Below are 13,286 nucleotides of genomic sequence, written 5' to 3'. Positions count from 1 at the left end.
TCAACTGTAGGGGGGGGGGGAGAACATACGTAGAGTCGCTTGAAAAACACAAGAAGGTCCGGGGGCCTGGGCTTATTTATATTCTTGCCGATCACACTAGCGTTAAGCGAGAGTTTTTATGTTTGCTATGTTTGCTTGGTTTGGCTTGTGCCCACTCGTGGACCTTTTTATGGTTTTATCCAATCATCTGCCAATCCTTTGGCTTAGGGAGGACCCTCTGTAGAAATTTTCCACTTCGGTCTTTTTCTATGTTGTATGTTGTACTCCGTACGGAGTATTGAGTACTAGTCTCCAGGGCTGTATCGCTTTTCATTATTACTTGATTCAATGATACTTCCAAGGTTATTATTTCCAATTATATGTGTCAATACTTTGGGACGTGCATCTTGAACTTTATATACAACATAGAATAACTATGTATGTACTCCGTAGTTAACTACTACATGTATGTAACTATTGCACATAACTAGTCTCTACATACAACATACACCATCCGCTTTAAGCAAACATTCAGCTCTTTTTTCTAAACCACATGTTTCCACAAAATTTTTGTAAATTATATATTTCTCACTCCACCCTGTGGATTCTTGTCAAGTATACCAGGGAAACATTAGCATGTCACTACAACATACATACAAATTGGGTACATGTATATTGTGCGTATCTGAAAGGCGTTGGTTTCACCGAAATGGCGGATCGTATATGATGTGTAGCACATTTATTATCATAAGTTTATTCCATATGCCAAAGACTTTCTAAGGGCCTCTTCCGAATACCCGTGGGCGTCGGCCCGCGCACGCTTATTGTTTATCCACTTATCTGTTATCACCGCCGATATGCGGGGATCTCATCAGACCCGTGGACTTGTAGACTCTTCAAGCATGCCACGCCCCAAGGTCCATCCAGCGAATCGGCTGCGAGCAAACACTGCATGCACTGCCTGTCGTGCATCCAAAAAGCGCTGCAGTGGTTATTTCCCGTGTACTAACTGTATTCACAAAGGACGTGACCGCTCATGCACCCCATTCAAGTCCTTACCAAATGCAGGCACCCGAAGCCGCCTTCCACCTGCTTCTCAACCTACAGTTGAGGCACATCGGACATGGAGGGGAATGACAGTCGATTTGCAAACCCCATCAGAGTCGCAGTCTCATGATATCAGTACGCCCCATCTCGAGTTCGACAAGCTGGAGGCGGGATCGCACTCGCCTGAAGTTACGCATCGGACGCATCCCCGCATGCTCCGCAACCTGCAAGGGGAACGAGGTATGAAATGTTGCGACTGCCATGCGCATCATTTGATTAACACTGTCCGCAGTGTACGTCGGGAAAGCCGCCTCTCTGTCATTTCTACAATTGCTTCGGGATACAGTGACCCAACATATCGGGCCCTCCCAGTTCTCTCATAATGGGGAAAGTGAAGATATGCTAGAGGCAGAAGCCCATCATGATTTGTTGAATTTCTCCGAGGAATGTTGCACAGTTGATGAGAAGAATCAATTTATCCAGAATTATCACGCAGCGGTAGGACCAATGCCAATTATGATGTGTGAATAAATCACTGACAACATGCCAGACAAGCGGCTTTTTCAATCTAAGCTTTAGTGACGATATTTCATCTGCATTTACTGGTCCAGCAGAGCCCAAAACCGACCGGGAAAAGACTAGGGCGGCCATCATTGACCTTATGGTTGCTATCGGAGCACAATCCTGCCCGAACGACCGGAGAACCCTTCAGGTGGAGCGGTTCTACTTTTCTCGCGGTCAACGTAGGACGTTTGCCAACATGCTGGAAGACCCTAGCGTGGATTTAGTCCGAGTGTTTCTACTCATGTCCTTCTATATGCTGGGCGCATGCCGCCGAAACACGGCATTCATGTACCTGGGAGTAGCATCACGAGCAGCCGTAGCGCTTGGGTTCCATGCAGACTTCCCAGGGTCAATAACTCCCGACGAGAGTGATAAGATCAATGAACGGTAAAAGCTTCTCGCAAGATCTACTTGACCCAGCTAATCCTCAATAGATCACTATTATGGATGAGCTTATGCATTCTCGATTTGCTTGTCAGTTCGATCCTCGGAAGACCTTCTGCCATATCACCTCTATTGCCCGAGAATCGACAAGAACCTAGTTCGATTGCGAGCGCACCGACTGATCCTAGTCTAGTGGCTTCATATCAGTTATCGTTGATCCTGGACGAAATAATAAACTGTCTTTACAGTGAAAAGGCCGCATCCGCACAGCAGGCAGATGTCCTATTATGCAAGTTAAATAGCTGGTGTGAATATCTGCCGCGATCATTAAGGACGTCGTCCTCAGGACACAAAGATGAGAGCACTTTCCGAAAGCATACAATTGGAAACATGCATGTTGCATGTTCGTATCACTTTGCAGTAATCCTAGTCACCCGACCTTTCCTCGTCTCGGCCTTGAGTGTCCGGCTGGCCCGGTTACACCAGAGCCTCTCAACAGGTGATCCCAGTGAGGTGCCCGAGGAGGACCCAGCCCACTCCCGGCTCTCAGCGGTATGTATTGATTCCGCTGTATACATGCTGCAAACGTGTCTGGAGGTTCATCAGTCCGACCTTCTTCTTCGGAATATGTGTATTCTCAAGTTCGTCTCCGCAAATACCCATCTAGCGACTTCACTACTAACATTCATCAAACAGAGCGTTTATCTTCGCCGCAGCCCTTGTGCTTGGCTTCTCTATGTTCTCTCAACATGATGTGGATTCTGAAATTGATGGTGTATTCCGCGGTGCCCTGACCATCTTGCGCATGCTGGCGTCGCAGTCTGCTCAGGCAGCTCATTATCTGGAGATAATCACGAAGCTAGAGGCCGCCATAAGCAAACAACGCCAGCAACTCGCTCTCCAAGCCCGACAGCGACGGAGTCAATACGTCAGTCGGATCTTTAGCCTGAACGACAGTCCGGCAACACCGCGGACACAAAGTGAGAGGGGCGAAGAAGAAGAAGCGAGAAGTGCGACCCCACTTCTATCGCAGAGTGTCACATCATATGCGTGGTTACATTCAAACGATGGCACAGCTCCTGCCGTCTCACCCCCCATGATTGATGGGGCTTTATTTGATTGGGAGGGTATGGATTTGCCATTATGGGATAGTTTCCCATTTCTCGCCGAATCGACTACAATATGATGAAATAGAATTCCTATACTATACCCGGGAATTACATGTGTCGTTTACTAGGATTTGGCGAACCACCTGGGCATCTTTGGAACCTATGATCTTTAGTGGGACTATATGGGCCTGGGCTCCCAAGGGGAAGGAATGCGAGGTGTAAAATCACTTTCTCTCAATTAGACGACTTCACAGTTGGAATCAAGAAGCCGGGGGGATAAATGTTCGAAGTGTCCCAGTAGAGCTGGTAAATACCATCGACATCCGTGTCCTTCAGACGAAACGAATCGCACAGGAGTCCATTCTCATTTTGCCACATGAGATATCTGCCGTAGAAAATAAATTGATCTGCCTTCGCATCATCCGGTGTATCGACATCGTTCCCAGTAAACCCCACAGGTAGCACCTTATTGGGCGTGGGACGGATGTAGAAGAACGTGTCGGTGTCAAATGTGTAATCCTTGTTAGTAGCCGTGGCGATGATTTGGGAGTTTTTGAAAATGACTAACAGAGAATTAGTAGCTCTCTTGGTTAAAAAAGAAAAACACAAGACACAAGTTCAAATGGAATAAAAGAGCAATAGAACCTACACGTAACGTCGGTTGTCGTCGATCCAGACACCCACTGGGACGAATTTCCGACATATGCGAGTCCTAATTATCGGATCAGATGGGAATCAGTCTCATAGGGAGAATTATAATAACCATCGGAGTAAAAAACGCTGACTCCCTCAAGGGCGACGCCGTAGGCAAGAATGGAGAAGGATCCTGTTGGATAGCGCCTTTCCACCGGCGACTCAGAGAGTGCAGCCATGGCTTGTGAGGCCAAAGCCATACTGGTCGTTAGGATATTCAATCTCATTGTTTCTTTTCGGAGATGATTCTGGAGAGAAATTCATTTGGATATTAGCACTAGACGTGTGGTTGCGTGGTTATGTTATATCCCATTGTCAGACAATAAACAAGTCGGTCTGGGGTGACGCAGTCAGATCCTGCAGCACTTGAAGGCTGACACGTAATGATAGCGTAATAATTAATAAATTCTGCTTACAGTTGATTTGTTTTATTTGAATCTGATCGAAATGAAGTCAACACGCCACCCAGTGACGGCGGCCACTCGATAGGGTGGGGGAAACGATATTATTGGACCTTAGTGATACTCCAGCACTTTCGGGCAGAATAATCGGCCTTCATTTAAACTAGTTACCGAACTAGGCCAAGGATATTGCCCTTGTCTCTTGTCAGATTCAAAATAGCGGAATTGGCTCCGTGAGCAATTTTGTATAATTTGTTAAGAACGGCCCTGTGGGGCACAGAGTCAATAGGAATCTGATGAAATGTTCAGGAGGAATGGGAGCATGTGACCAAGAACAAACTTATCAAACATGCCAAAGGTCAGGTGCTCGTATTCATGATATATTCACCAGAGCACAGTGATGACTCCTCTCTCATCAGCATCGATATGAGTAACTGAGACAGTCTCTTACTTGGTGTCCCTGCGAGCCGAACCCTCCACAATAGCCCCGAATCCCTAAGCTTACTAACAACCCGACACTGGCCCCGGATAATCTAGAGCATGTCCAATACTGGCGAGACACATAGTACCCAAGGTCTAAAGCCCCCCTCAGTCCCATCGCACCCAGGTTTCGGGCCTCGCAAGTTCGCTCGATTGACCCCCGGGTAGGCGTCCATCCTTGATTCCCTCCATATAACCTTCATCGGTGGCTTTCTGTAGCTCTTTTGGCAAATCTAGAACCGAGTAACTATATAAAATTGGAGTTTACTACCGCAACCTTAAACTTGGGTAGAAATAGTTAGCTACTATATAGTTCTATACATATCTAGCATTATATATAAATTAAACAGCAACAATTGTTTTGAAATATTTAATAAACGAGATTGATTTTGAATTTCTTTTTTTTTAACACATATAAAGCTTTACTTTTATATGTTATACGATAAAAACTTCATGTTTCAAAACATTGAGAGTAAAGTAGTTAACTATTTACAACCCTACACTACCAACTGTGCTTGTTTTATTATATCATCATCTTCTACTGAAGATACGATACATACGACCATAGGGTGTGGAAAACAGGGCTTCCCGTCCGCTCAGCCGTACTTAAGCCACACGCCGGTGAGTTAGTAGTTGGGTGGGTGACCACCAGCGAATCCTCACTGTTGTATGTTTTTTTTTGGTTTATTTCATTTTTAGTACATTTTTATTATATCTTTCGAGAAGCCCTTCCTTCATCCTTCACATGGTAACGAATAGTTCATCAGTCCCCGGATAACACAGCTTTTGACGAATCGATTCCGATAGGCAGGGGAGATATAAAAGCCGAAGATAAGCGCCAGTGCGCGGCCCGCGGCGATCCGAGTGCACCATCCGCCAGCCGACGTAGAAATCCGTGAAGTGTATATGGGAAGATGTAGAGATAAGAGATTGAATACGAGAGAATCTGCTATATATTCACCTCTACGCTCACAGCCTTCTGCATCAATTCAATCTGCCTCAAAATCACAAGCTTCATTGATTTATCTACATACACCATGTCAAGTTGGAGGAGTCTCAATGTCGGCGTTATTGGCGGAGGTATCGGGGGTATGTCCGTTGCCATTGCCTTGCGTCGTGCAGGACACACTGTGACCATCTATGAAAAGTCGGACTTTGCAGGTGAAGTCGGCGCTTCGGTTTCGTGTGCTGCCAATGGAACCCGCTGGCTACACGAGTGGAACGTGGATATCGCCAAGGGTGACCCTGTGGTTTTGAAGAAGCTTATCAACCGCGACTGGAAGACGGGTGAGCCCGTCAGTGTGTACGACCTCGACGATTATGAGAAGCGCTGGGGATATGTCTATAACATGTTCCATCGCCAGTACATGCATGCCATGCTGAAGGATTCGGCGCTGGGCGAGGGTGAAGGACCGCCAGCAACACTCAAAGTGAACTACCGGGTACATTAATTACTGAAAGCTGCCTGGAATCGAGCTCGCGCTAATGCTTCCTGGGATCTAGTGCCGTGATATCGACCTGAAGACGAGTACAGTCGTCTTTGAGAACGGCGAGGTTATAAGCCACGACCTAATCGTCGGTGCAGATGGAATCGGATCGGCCGTTCGAGGGATTCTTGGAATCACACCAGAAAAGCGAGCCTCCGACCAGAGCTGCTTGCACACCAATGTCAAAACCGAGGATGCCATTAGGCTCGGCCTGGTGAACTACTCCGAGGATAGCGCACTAGAGTACTGGGGTGGACAGGAAGGCAAATGGGATAAGATTGTTCTGTCACCCTGTAACAGCGGCAAGCTTCTGTCATACTACTGCTTCTTCCCGCGTGAGCAAGGCGACTACACAACACAGGCATGGGGGGCCGAAGACCGCCCCGTTGACGAACTCCTCGCCCCATACCCGGAATTGGACCGACAAGTGTTTGAGCATTTGAAGATTGGGGTAGAGATCAAGCCATGGCGTCTCTGGGTCCATGACCCGTACCCTTATATCCAACGCGGTAACACCTGTCTCTTGGGGGATGCTGCACACCCGATGATGCCTCACCAAAGCCAAGGAGCATGCATGGCTATTGAAGACGCGGCGGCACTTGGACTCCTATTTGGAAAGCGTTATTTCTCTGGAGATATTGCTCAAACCCTCGCTGTTTACGAGGAGGTACGTCTGCCTCGTGCAACAAGGGTACAGGCTGCAGCAGCTAAGGCGGCCTACAATATCAACGAGCGGATTGGTGAGTGACTTTTTTTTTTTCAATGATACTGCGGTGAATTGCTTTCTGACTAGTGAATAGGTTTCTCCGTCAACAAAGATGTTCCGACATACAAAGTCGAAGACGCGAAGAAGGTTTTGACTATCGAGGAGATGAATGCGTGAGTTCGACACACTATAGGTTTTGGGTAATACTAACAACGACTAGTTATGACATGCATAAAGACATCGAAGAGAAGCTCGCCGCAAAGCGCGGGACAACCTATACCGAGAAGTTCCTTTGCGGACTTCCCATCGGACTTGAGCTGCCGAACGGGATCACGATCGGCGGAGTTGGCGCATGAAGTAACGAAGTTTTTTTGCAACAAGGAACTAGTCATTAGGCATGTTTTATCAGTTAGTTTAACTTGTGTTGATCGAGATGTCTGTACATTGCGCTAGTCTACATATGTAGATATGTATGCTGTAGATGGTCATGAAACTATGAATACATGAATACATAGTACATACCAAAGTCGCTGGATTTGCACGCCCCACTCGTATACAGCGTTCTAGAATAATAACAATACACATTGTAGGATCTCGCCCAGAATTCTGCCGGGCTTAGCCCGGACTCGATTGTTGCAATCACCGAGCTTCTCGGGTGTAGATGTACCGAGCGGCATGCAATGCCCCACGATGACGGCCTACGGTGGAACAGGAGCAAAATCTTACCAGGACGATGATGGAACAATGGATTCAAGTTGGATCATTATGTAGACTAGCCAAGCTACATACCATAGAATCTGTCGCATGTATAGAAATATGGGAACACCGGTAAATGTGTAAGTGCTAGAAGGTACGGAATACAGTAAGTACTATGTAGTTGATAGTTCTTCAATTTGGATTATATACAAAACGAAAATTTCCAATCATGTATCATCATTTCATTGGATGTAAACACCCAACTGCTTTCATTTTTTTAATTAATATTTTAGAACAGAGCATCGCCCAGGCGGTAGTGCACAGTCTTGACTTGGGTGTAGTTCTCAAGAGCATATGAACCAAGCTCACGGCCAATGCCGGACTCCTTGAAGCCACCGAAGGGAGCCTGGTAAGAGATCATGTTGTAGTTGTTGATCCACACGGTACTACAGCAAGTGTTAGCTTTTTTACAGCAGTAATTGATTGAGGTAAAACATACCCAGCCTTGAGAGCGTTAGAAACACGGATGGCAGTGTTGATGTTCTTGGTGTGAACGGCAGCAGCGAGACCTGAATACAGTTAGAATGATAATCCAGGGGTTTCCGATGAATGTAAACAACACATACCGTAGTTGGTGCTGTTGCCAATGCGGATGGCATCAGCCTCATCCTTGAACTTGGTGACAGCGATAACGGGGCCGAAGATCTCCTCCTGGGCGATCTTCATTTCGGGAGTGACGTCGGTGAAAACAGTAGGTTGGATGAAGTAGCCCTCAGTACCGTGGCGCTCGCCACCCAGGGCGACAGTGGCACCCTCGTTCTTGCCGTGGTTGATGTACTCCATGATGCGGTCGAACTGGAGCTGGGAAACCTGGGGGCCCTGGAAGGTGTCACCCTCGAAGGGGTTGCCAAGCTTGTTCTGGGCGGCACGCTCCTTGAAGCGAGCGACGAACTTGTCGTGGATACTCTCCTGGACCAGCAGGCGAGAACCGGCGCAGCAGCACTGGCCGTGGTTGAAGAATATACCAAAGTTAGCCCATGAGATGGCATTGTCAATATCGGCATCCTCGAAGACGATGTTAGGGGACTTGCCACCCAGCTCGAGAGTGACCTTCTTCAGGTTAGACTTGGCGGCGGCCTGTAGGATCATACGGCCGACAAGGGTGGAACCAGTGAAGGCGACCTTATCAATGTCCATGTGGCTAGAGATGGCGGCACCAGCAACACGACCGAAGCCGGAGATGACGTTGATAACACCGGGGGGGAAGCCAGCCTCAACAATGAGCTTGGAGGCATATAGACCAGACAGAGGGGTCTGCTCAGCGGTCTTAATGATCACAGTGTTACCAGCAGCGATCGCGGGACCAATCTTCCAGGCCCACATAAGGATAGGGAAGTTCCAAGGGATGATCTGACCACAGACACCAACGGGCTCATGGCGGGTATAAGAGAGGGTCTCGGAATTGGTGTCAATGGTCTGACCAGTGATCTTATCGGCCCAGCCACCGTAGTAGCGCAGGCAGCCAGCAGCATTGGCAATATCGACCTTGGCCATGGTAACAGCCTTACCGTTATCGAGGGCCTCAATTGAAGCTAGGGTCTCCATATCACGTTCGAAGAGATCGGCCAGCTTGGTAAGCATACGGCCACGGTCTGAGGGGGTCACCTTCTTCCAGGCACCCTCGAAGGCCTCGCGGGCGGCCTTGACAGCGATGTCGACATCCTTCTCGGAGGCCTCGTAAACGGAGGTGATGGGCTTTTCAGTGGTGGGGTTCAAGGTCTCGAATGTCTTGCCGTCAACACCCTTGACGAATTCGTTATTGATAAACCTGAAACCAGGAACCAAATTAGCAATGAGGGTCATTAATGTGAGGAAGGGGTATAGCGTACAAGCCGAGGGGCTGTTCATAAGTAACATTGGGAGTCTTAATGGTAGTGGAGAGCGACATGGTTGCACAGAAAGGGTATCACAAATAGATGCAAGAAAGAGAAAGCGGAGGGGATCTCCAAGGTTTTATATACTTGTAACTTATACTTGACAAATTAGCTCTTTGGTTTTTCGTTGACTTTCTTGATGCGGGGTCAACGCCACTTTTTTCGTTATGGGTAATGGTAATTACATACATTACACACATTACACACATCATGCATACAAAAATTACAACCAACCCCCGTTCAACTCCACACTTTTCTTTTTTGTAAACTCTAAAATGCCAAGACACCTTACCTGTTTAGCTAAGCCAAATTATTTCCAAGGTTGCTTTCTGGCGATCCTTTCATTTTGACGGAGTTCCCAAGGTTTGAATTTGACTGTGACTGCTTGTATTGAACCACTTGCAAGAATTACATATGTACATAACCTATGTAATATCTAATCAAATAGCTATAATCTCAATTTTGTCCCCTTTCTCTTGTTTTTTTCCCCTTGGAATTTTTGATAATACAAGATCTTCTACAACATTTATTACGAGCTCCATCTGAGCGGGCTTGGCGTACAAGCATGGACGTGTACTAAATGTGCCCCTCTCGGGTTAAGGCCGAGGCACCTAGGTAAGATGACCTTTCACACACTTTACTCCCGGCAGAACTTCCGAGCTGGTACAAGCCTTCCTTTATAGCTATGAGTTTATCTTAAGTACCATCCTGCGCATATTTTATCCCTTTCATGCCAAAAAGGCCAAACACCCTTTATTTCGGAAGGGCGAAAAGAGGGGCAAGTGGGCCTCGGATGTGATCATCGTGATATCTCTCTCCGTACGCGGGCTAATATCTCCCCGGTGACACTCCTAGTGGGGTTTTGGGGGGGTAAGATATGGTATATTGTACCCCGTACAAGCTTCCAAGCTTCAAGGATACCCCTTTCATTCATTCTTTTAATCGGCCGAGAATAAGCGGTCTTTATTTTGGACTGAGATTATTGTAGAGGCTGAATTTTGGGGAAGTAATGGTCACATGACTTATGGACCGGGAAAGATTCAACGTTTTACTATGTTTGTACTGTACCAATATAACTAGGTATGACCCCAGAAAAATGGGGCAACCTCTGTGCTCAAGCTTTCATGGTAATCGTCACGGTAACACGCTGAAGCTATAGTTAGCGTTCACCCTTGTCTCCCAGAGCGTGCATGAACGATCTAGCCTGGGCCGGCCACAAATCGTCGGCCTAAATCGCGACTCGACGCAAGGGACACCTTGGGATACACTGTTGTTTCAGATAAAAATGTGCTAGAAGGCTCACGCGCTGCTATTGCCCCGACCGGGTCGTTTGAACTAACGCTTCTAATTCCACCTGAAACCCGACGGTATACTGATCATAAGCAACCAACTATCCAAATGTGACGGAAATTTTTCCAAGTGTGAGGTGGGGGGTTAAATGGGATATCTTTCACTTGCCTGTAACTCTTTTAACAAATTTAATCAGTTGTTTGTTTTTCAACATCTTGGAAGTAGAACACAGAGCCAAAGGCCGAGATAGATAAATTGTGGTCAATCAGTGCACTGCCTCGCGATTTCAGACTGTCCAATGGTCTCAATGTGTTTGTTCAGCCATTGGTGGCAGAGTAGTTCCATCATAGAGAGAGCATGGGAAATTCAAATCATTGATTGACACATACTGGGCTGTTTGAAACTGGAAGATGAAGAACTTGACGGAGGTGGAGCCGGGGATAAGTTTCTCTTCTAGTACATCCAGATAGACTCTCGAGTGTGCTTCATCCAATGGTTCATCAGCATCACGGATGGGCATGATCTTTGCTTCAAAGACGCATAAAAAGAAACCTGAATGTAATGACCATCAAAGTGATGAGATAAGAAAACACATCGCAGTATCTCGAGTGACGATACAAGCTGATGAAAGGTTTGTCAGATTTGAAGTGCTAGTATGGCTACTAGATATGATAGAGAAATAGTTCTATTTAGTGCAAGGCTGCATGAAAGCAGATCGGATGGCACATCTCTGAAAGTCCATGGCTGGAAGAATATTTCAGATCATACATATCCTTGGGGTTATATTAAGGCTTGTAACTCGAAGTTTCGTAGGGCGAACATGTCTGGGGAACTCCATCAAACGAGGCGGTGCTCAGTCTTGCGAGGCTCAGAATGCTGCGCACTGTCATCCCTAGAAGGGATTTGACAAGTGGGCCGCCATCTGATCAAGCTGCCAGTCTTTAAAGATGAGAACCACCGACAAGGGAAACTTCTGCCGCTGAGCAGCCCCTATTGCCTCAGAGATCAATGATGTTCTCCTGAGAGCCCATGTTGTCTGTCAAAATTCCTGAAGGTTCGACCACAGGTCCCCCAATGCTCTCTCACAATTGGTACATGGCCCTCAACTGGCTCAGCCTGTTCAATCTCTTCGAACTTTGCTTGTGCTGTAGGTCAGCATCCGCATGCTCATTCCGGTTGTGAGACGACAAAAATATCGTCAACCTCTGGGAGCCATACCCGGGGCCTTAGGCAGTGTCGACTGAGTTGAATTTGGCCACTGCCATGAATGACAGGCCAAGGAATTGGTTACATGGAATGCAATGTCGTCCAATACCACATGCTATCCAAAGACCTTTACTTGCATATCTACTCGGTCCGCAAATATTAATCTGCTATGGTCTCTTTTTTAATTCACCAAATCATACGTCCGATACAATCGCTTCCGTTGGCCATGAGTGACATACCGGTGAGGTTCCTCCCCCAACAATAAAATTGTCGTGGGATTGAAGTGAGATTCCCGTGTCGTCGGGATTGATCAACATATGTCTAGAACCGCCGCAGAATCAGCTTATCCGCGGTCAACGGTATAATTGCATCATCCATTGATGCCTTCCCAAGTGTCTCAATGAAGCAAAGGTCCAATGATTGATCCAGTGAGGCGAGTAAGTGCTACATTTTGGAGCGTGTTGCGATCTGCTCTTCCCGAGGCTGTCGGGGGGACAGATCGGAGTGGGAAGAGTGCGGATAGTGTCATGAATCGAGGCTGCCTGTCGAAACTTTTCTTATTCAGTCCCGCAATCAGATCGCCTACCCAATCCTTGATGTCAAAAGGTGACTCCACCACCTCTTGGTCAAATATATGAACGTCATGAGCTGCTTCTTGTCGCGGAGGAGCACTGTAACTCATCCACGATTAAAGGAATTCCGTCGCATAAGAGCTGGCCGATATGACATTTAAGTTCGCCACTTTTGGCGCGCTGTACATTGATCTATTTTGTGTGCTGGCGGGTCCAACGAAGAAAATTGACCCATAAGGGCTGTATTTTAAGTCGCGAGTACAAAACATCGTAGAGGGTTGATGCGAATGCCATCCCCGGCAAATAGCCACTGGGAATTTTCACCAGATAATCGGCCCATCGATGAGTGGCTCACCCACTGACCCGACTGGCGCCAGGCGCTTGATATCATGCAGATCAGCGATCCAGAGGGTGGCGCCCAGACCGAACCCAATGCTCTCCGTATCTTCGACCCAGACAATTTATAGTTCGCTGCACGATGGTCTATATACATTGAGAACATGCAATCATCCTTTAGTTTGCAGCCACGGGTCAAGTACGGCGCGGTATATTTTCTCACCGGTAAGAATCAACGTGCGTAGGCGTGGGAGCTTATTTGGTTCCAGCAACCCGGAGGTTGAAGGAGTTAATTGAGCAGACTCGACGTAATGAGGGGGATGGATTGAGCAAACTAGAGAGACCGATATATGGTTCTGAGTTCACATATGGGAATTACGCGAAGTTGAAAATTACAAAAAA

At 47.1% G+C, this 13,286-nt stretch overlaps 4 protein-coding genes across 4 annotated transcripts; 2 read left to right on the top strand and 2 right to left on the bottom strand.

Annotated features, from left to right (window-relative positions):
- Positions 1 to 1,112: 1,112 nt before the first annotated feature.
- Positions 1,113 to 3,160, top strand: PEX2_077070 (fungal specific transcription factor domain-containing protein; the record flags this gene model as incomplete). The annotated part of the gene is made up of 6 exons (XM_016744977.1): positions 1,113 to 1,266; positions 1,319 to 1,524; positions 1,577 to 1,977; positions 2,223 to 2,526; positions 2,581 to 2,615; positions 2,671 to 3,160. The coding sequence occupies 6 exons, from the start codon at positions 1,113 to 1,115 to the stop codon at positions 3,158 to 3,160; spliced, it is 1,590 nt and encodes a 529-aa protein (XP_016598570.1).
- A 157-nt stretch (positions 3,161 to 3,317) lies between these two features.
- Positions 3,318 to 4,003, bottom strand: PEX2_077060 (uncharacterized protein; the record flags this gene model as incomplete). Its single annotated transcript, XM_016744976.1, has 3 exons — positions 3,318 to 3,646; positions 3,733 to 3,795; positions 3,847 to 4,003. 3 exons carry the CDS (start codon positions 4,001 to 4,003, stop codon positions 3,318 to 3,320), a joined length of 549 nt encoding a protein of 182 aa, XP_016598569.1.
- Positions 4,004 to 5,694: 1,691 nt separating this feature from the next.
- PEX2_077050 (FAD-dependent oxidoreductase) lies at positions 5,695 to 7,206 on the top strand (the record flags this gene model as incomplete). The annotated part of the gene is made up of 4 exons (XM_016744975.1): positions 5,695 to 6,099; positions 6,161 to 6,884; positions 6,945 to 7,023; positions 7,071 to 7,206. 4 exons carry the CDS (start codon positions 5,695 to 5,697, stop codon positions 7,204 to 7,206), a joined length of 1,344 nt encoding a protein of 447 aa, XP_016598568.1.
- Positions 7,207 to 7,835: 629 nt separating this feature from the next.
- PEX2_077040 (aldehyde dehydrogenase family protein) lies at positions 7,836 to 9,494 on the bottom strand (the record flags this gene model as incomplete). Its single annotated transcript, XM_016744974.1, has 4 exons — positions 7,836 to 7,992; positions 8,046 to 8,115; positions 8,173 to 9,374; positions 9,436 to 9,494. 4 exons carry the CDS (start codon positions 9,492 to 9,494, stop codon positions 7,836 to 7,838), a joined length of 1,488 nt encoding a protein of 495 aa, XP_016598567.1.
- Positions 9,495 to 13,286: the final 3,792 nt, after the last annotated feature.

The sequence above is a fragment of the Penicillium expansum genome (assembly GCF_000769745.1).
Source record: "Penicillium expansum strain MD-8 chromosome Unknown contig267, whole genome shotgun sequence".
NCBI classification, from domain to species: Eukaryota; Fungi; Ascomycota; class Eurotiomycetes; order Eurotiales; family Aspergillaceae; genus Penicillium; species Penicillium expansum.
Note: the sequence above shows the minus strand (reverse complement) of the source record. Positions and strands in the feature narration are given on the sequence as shown.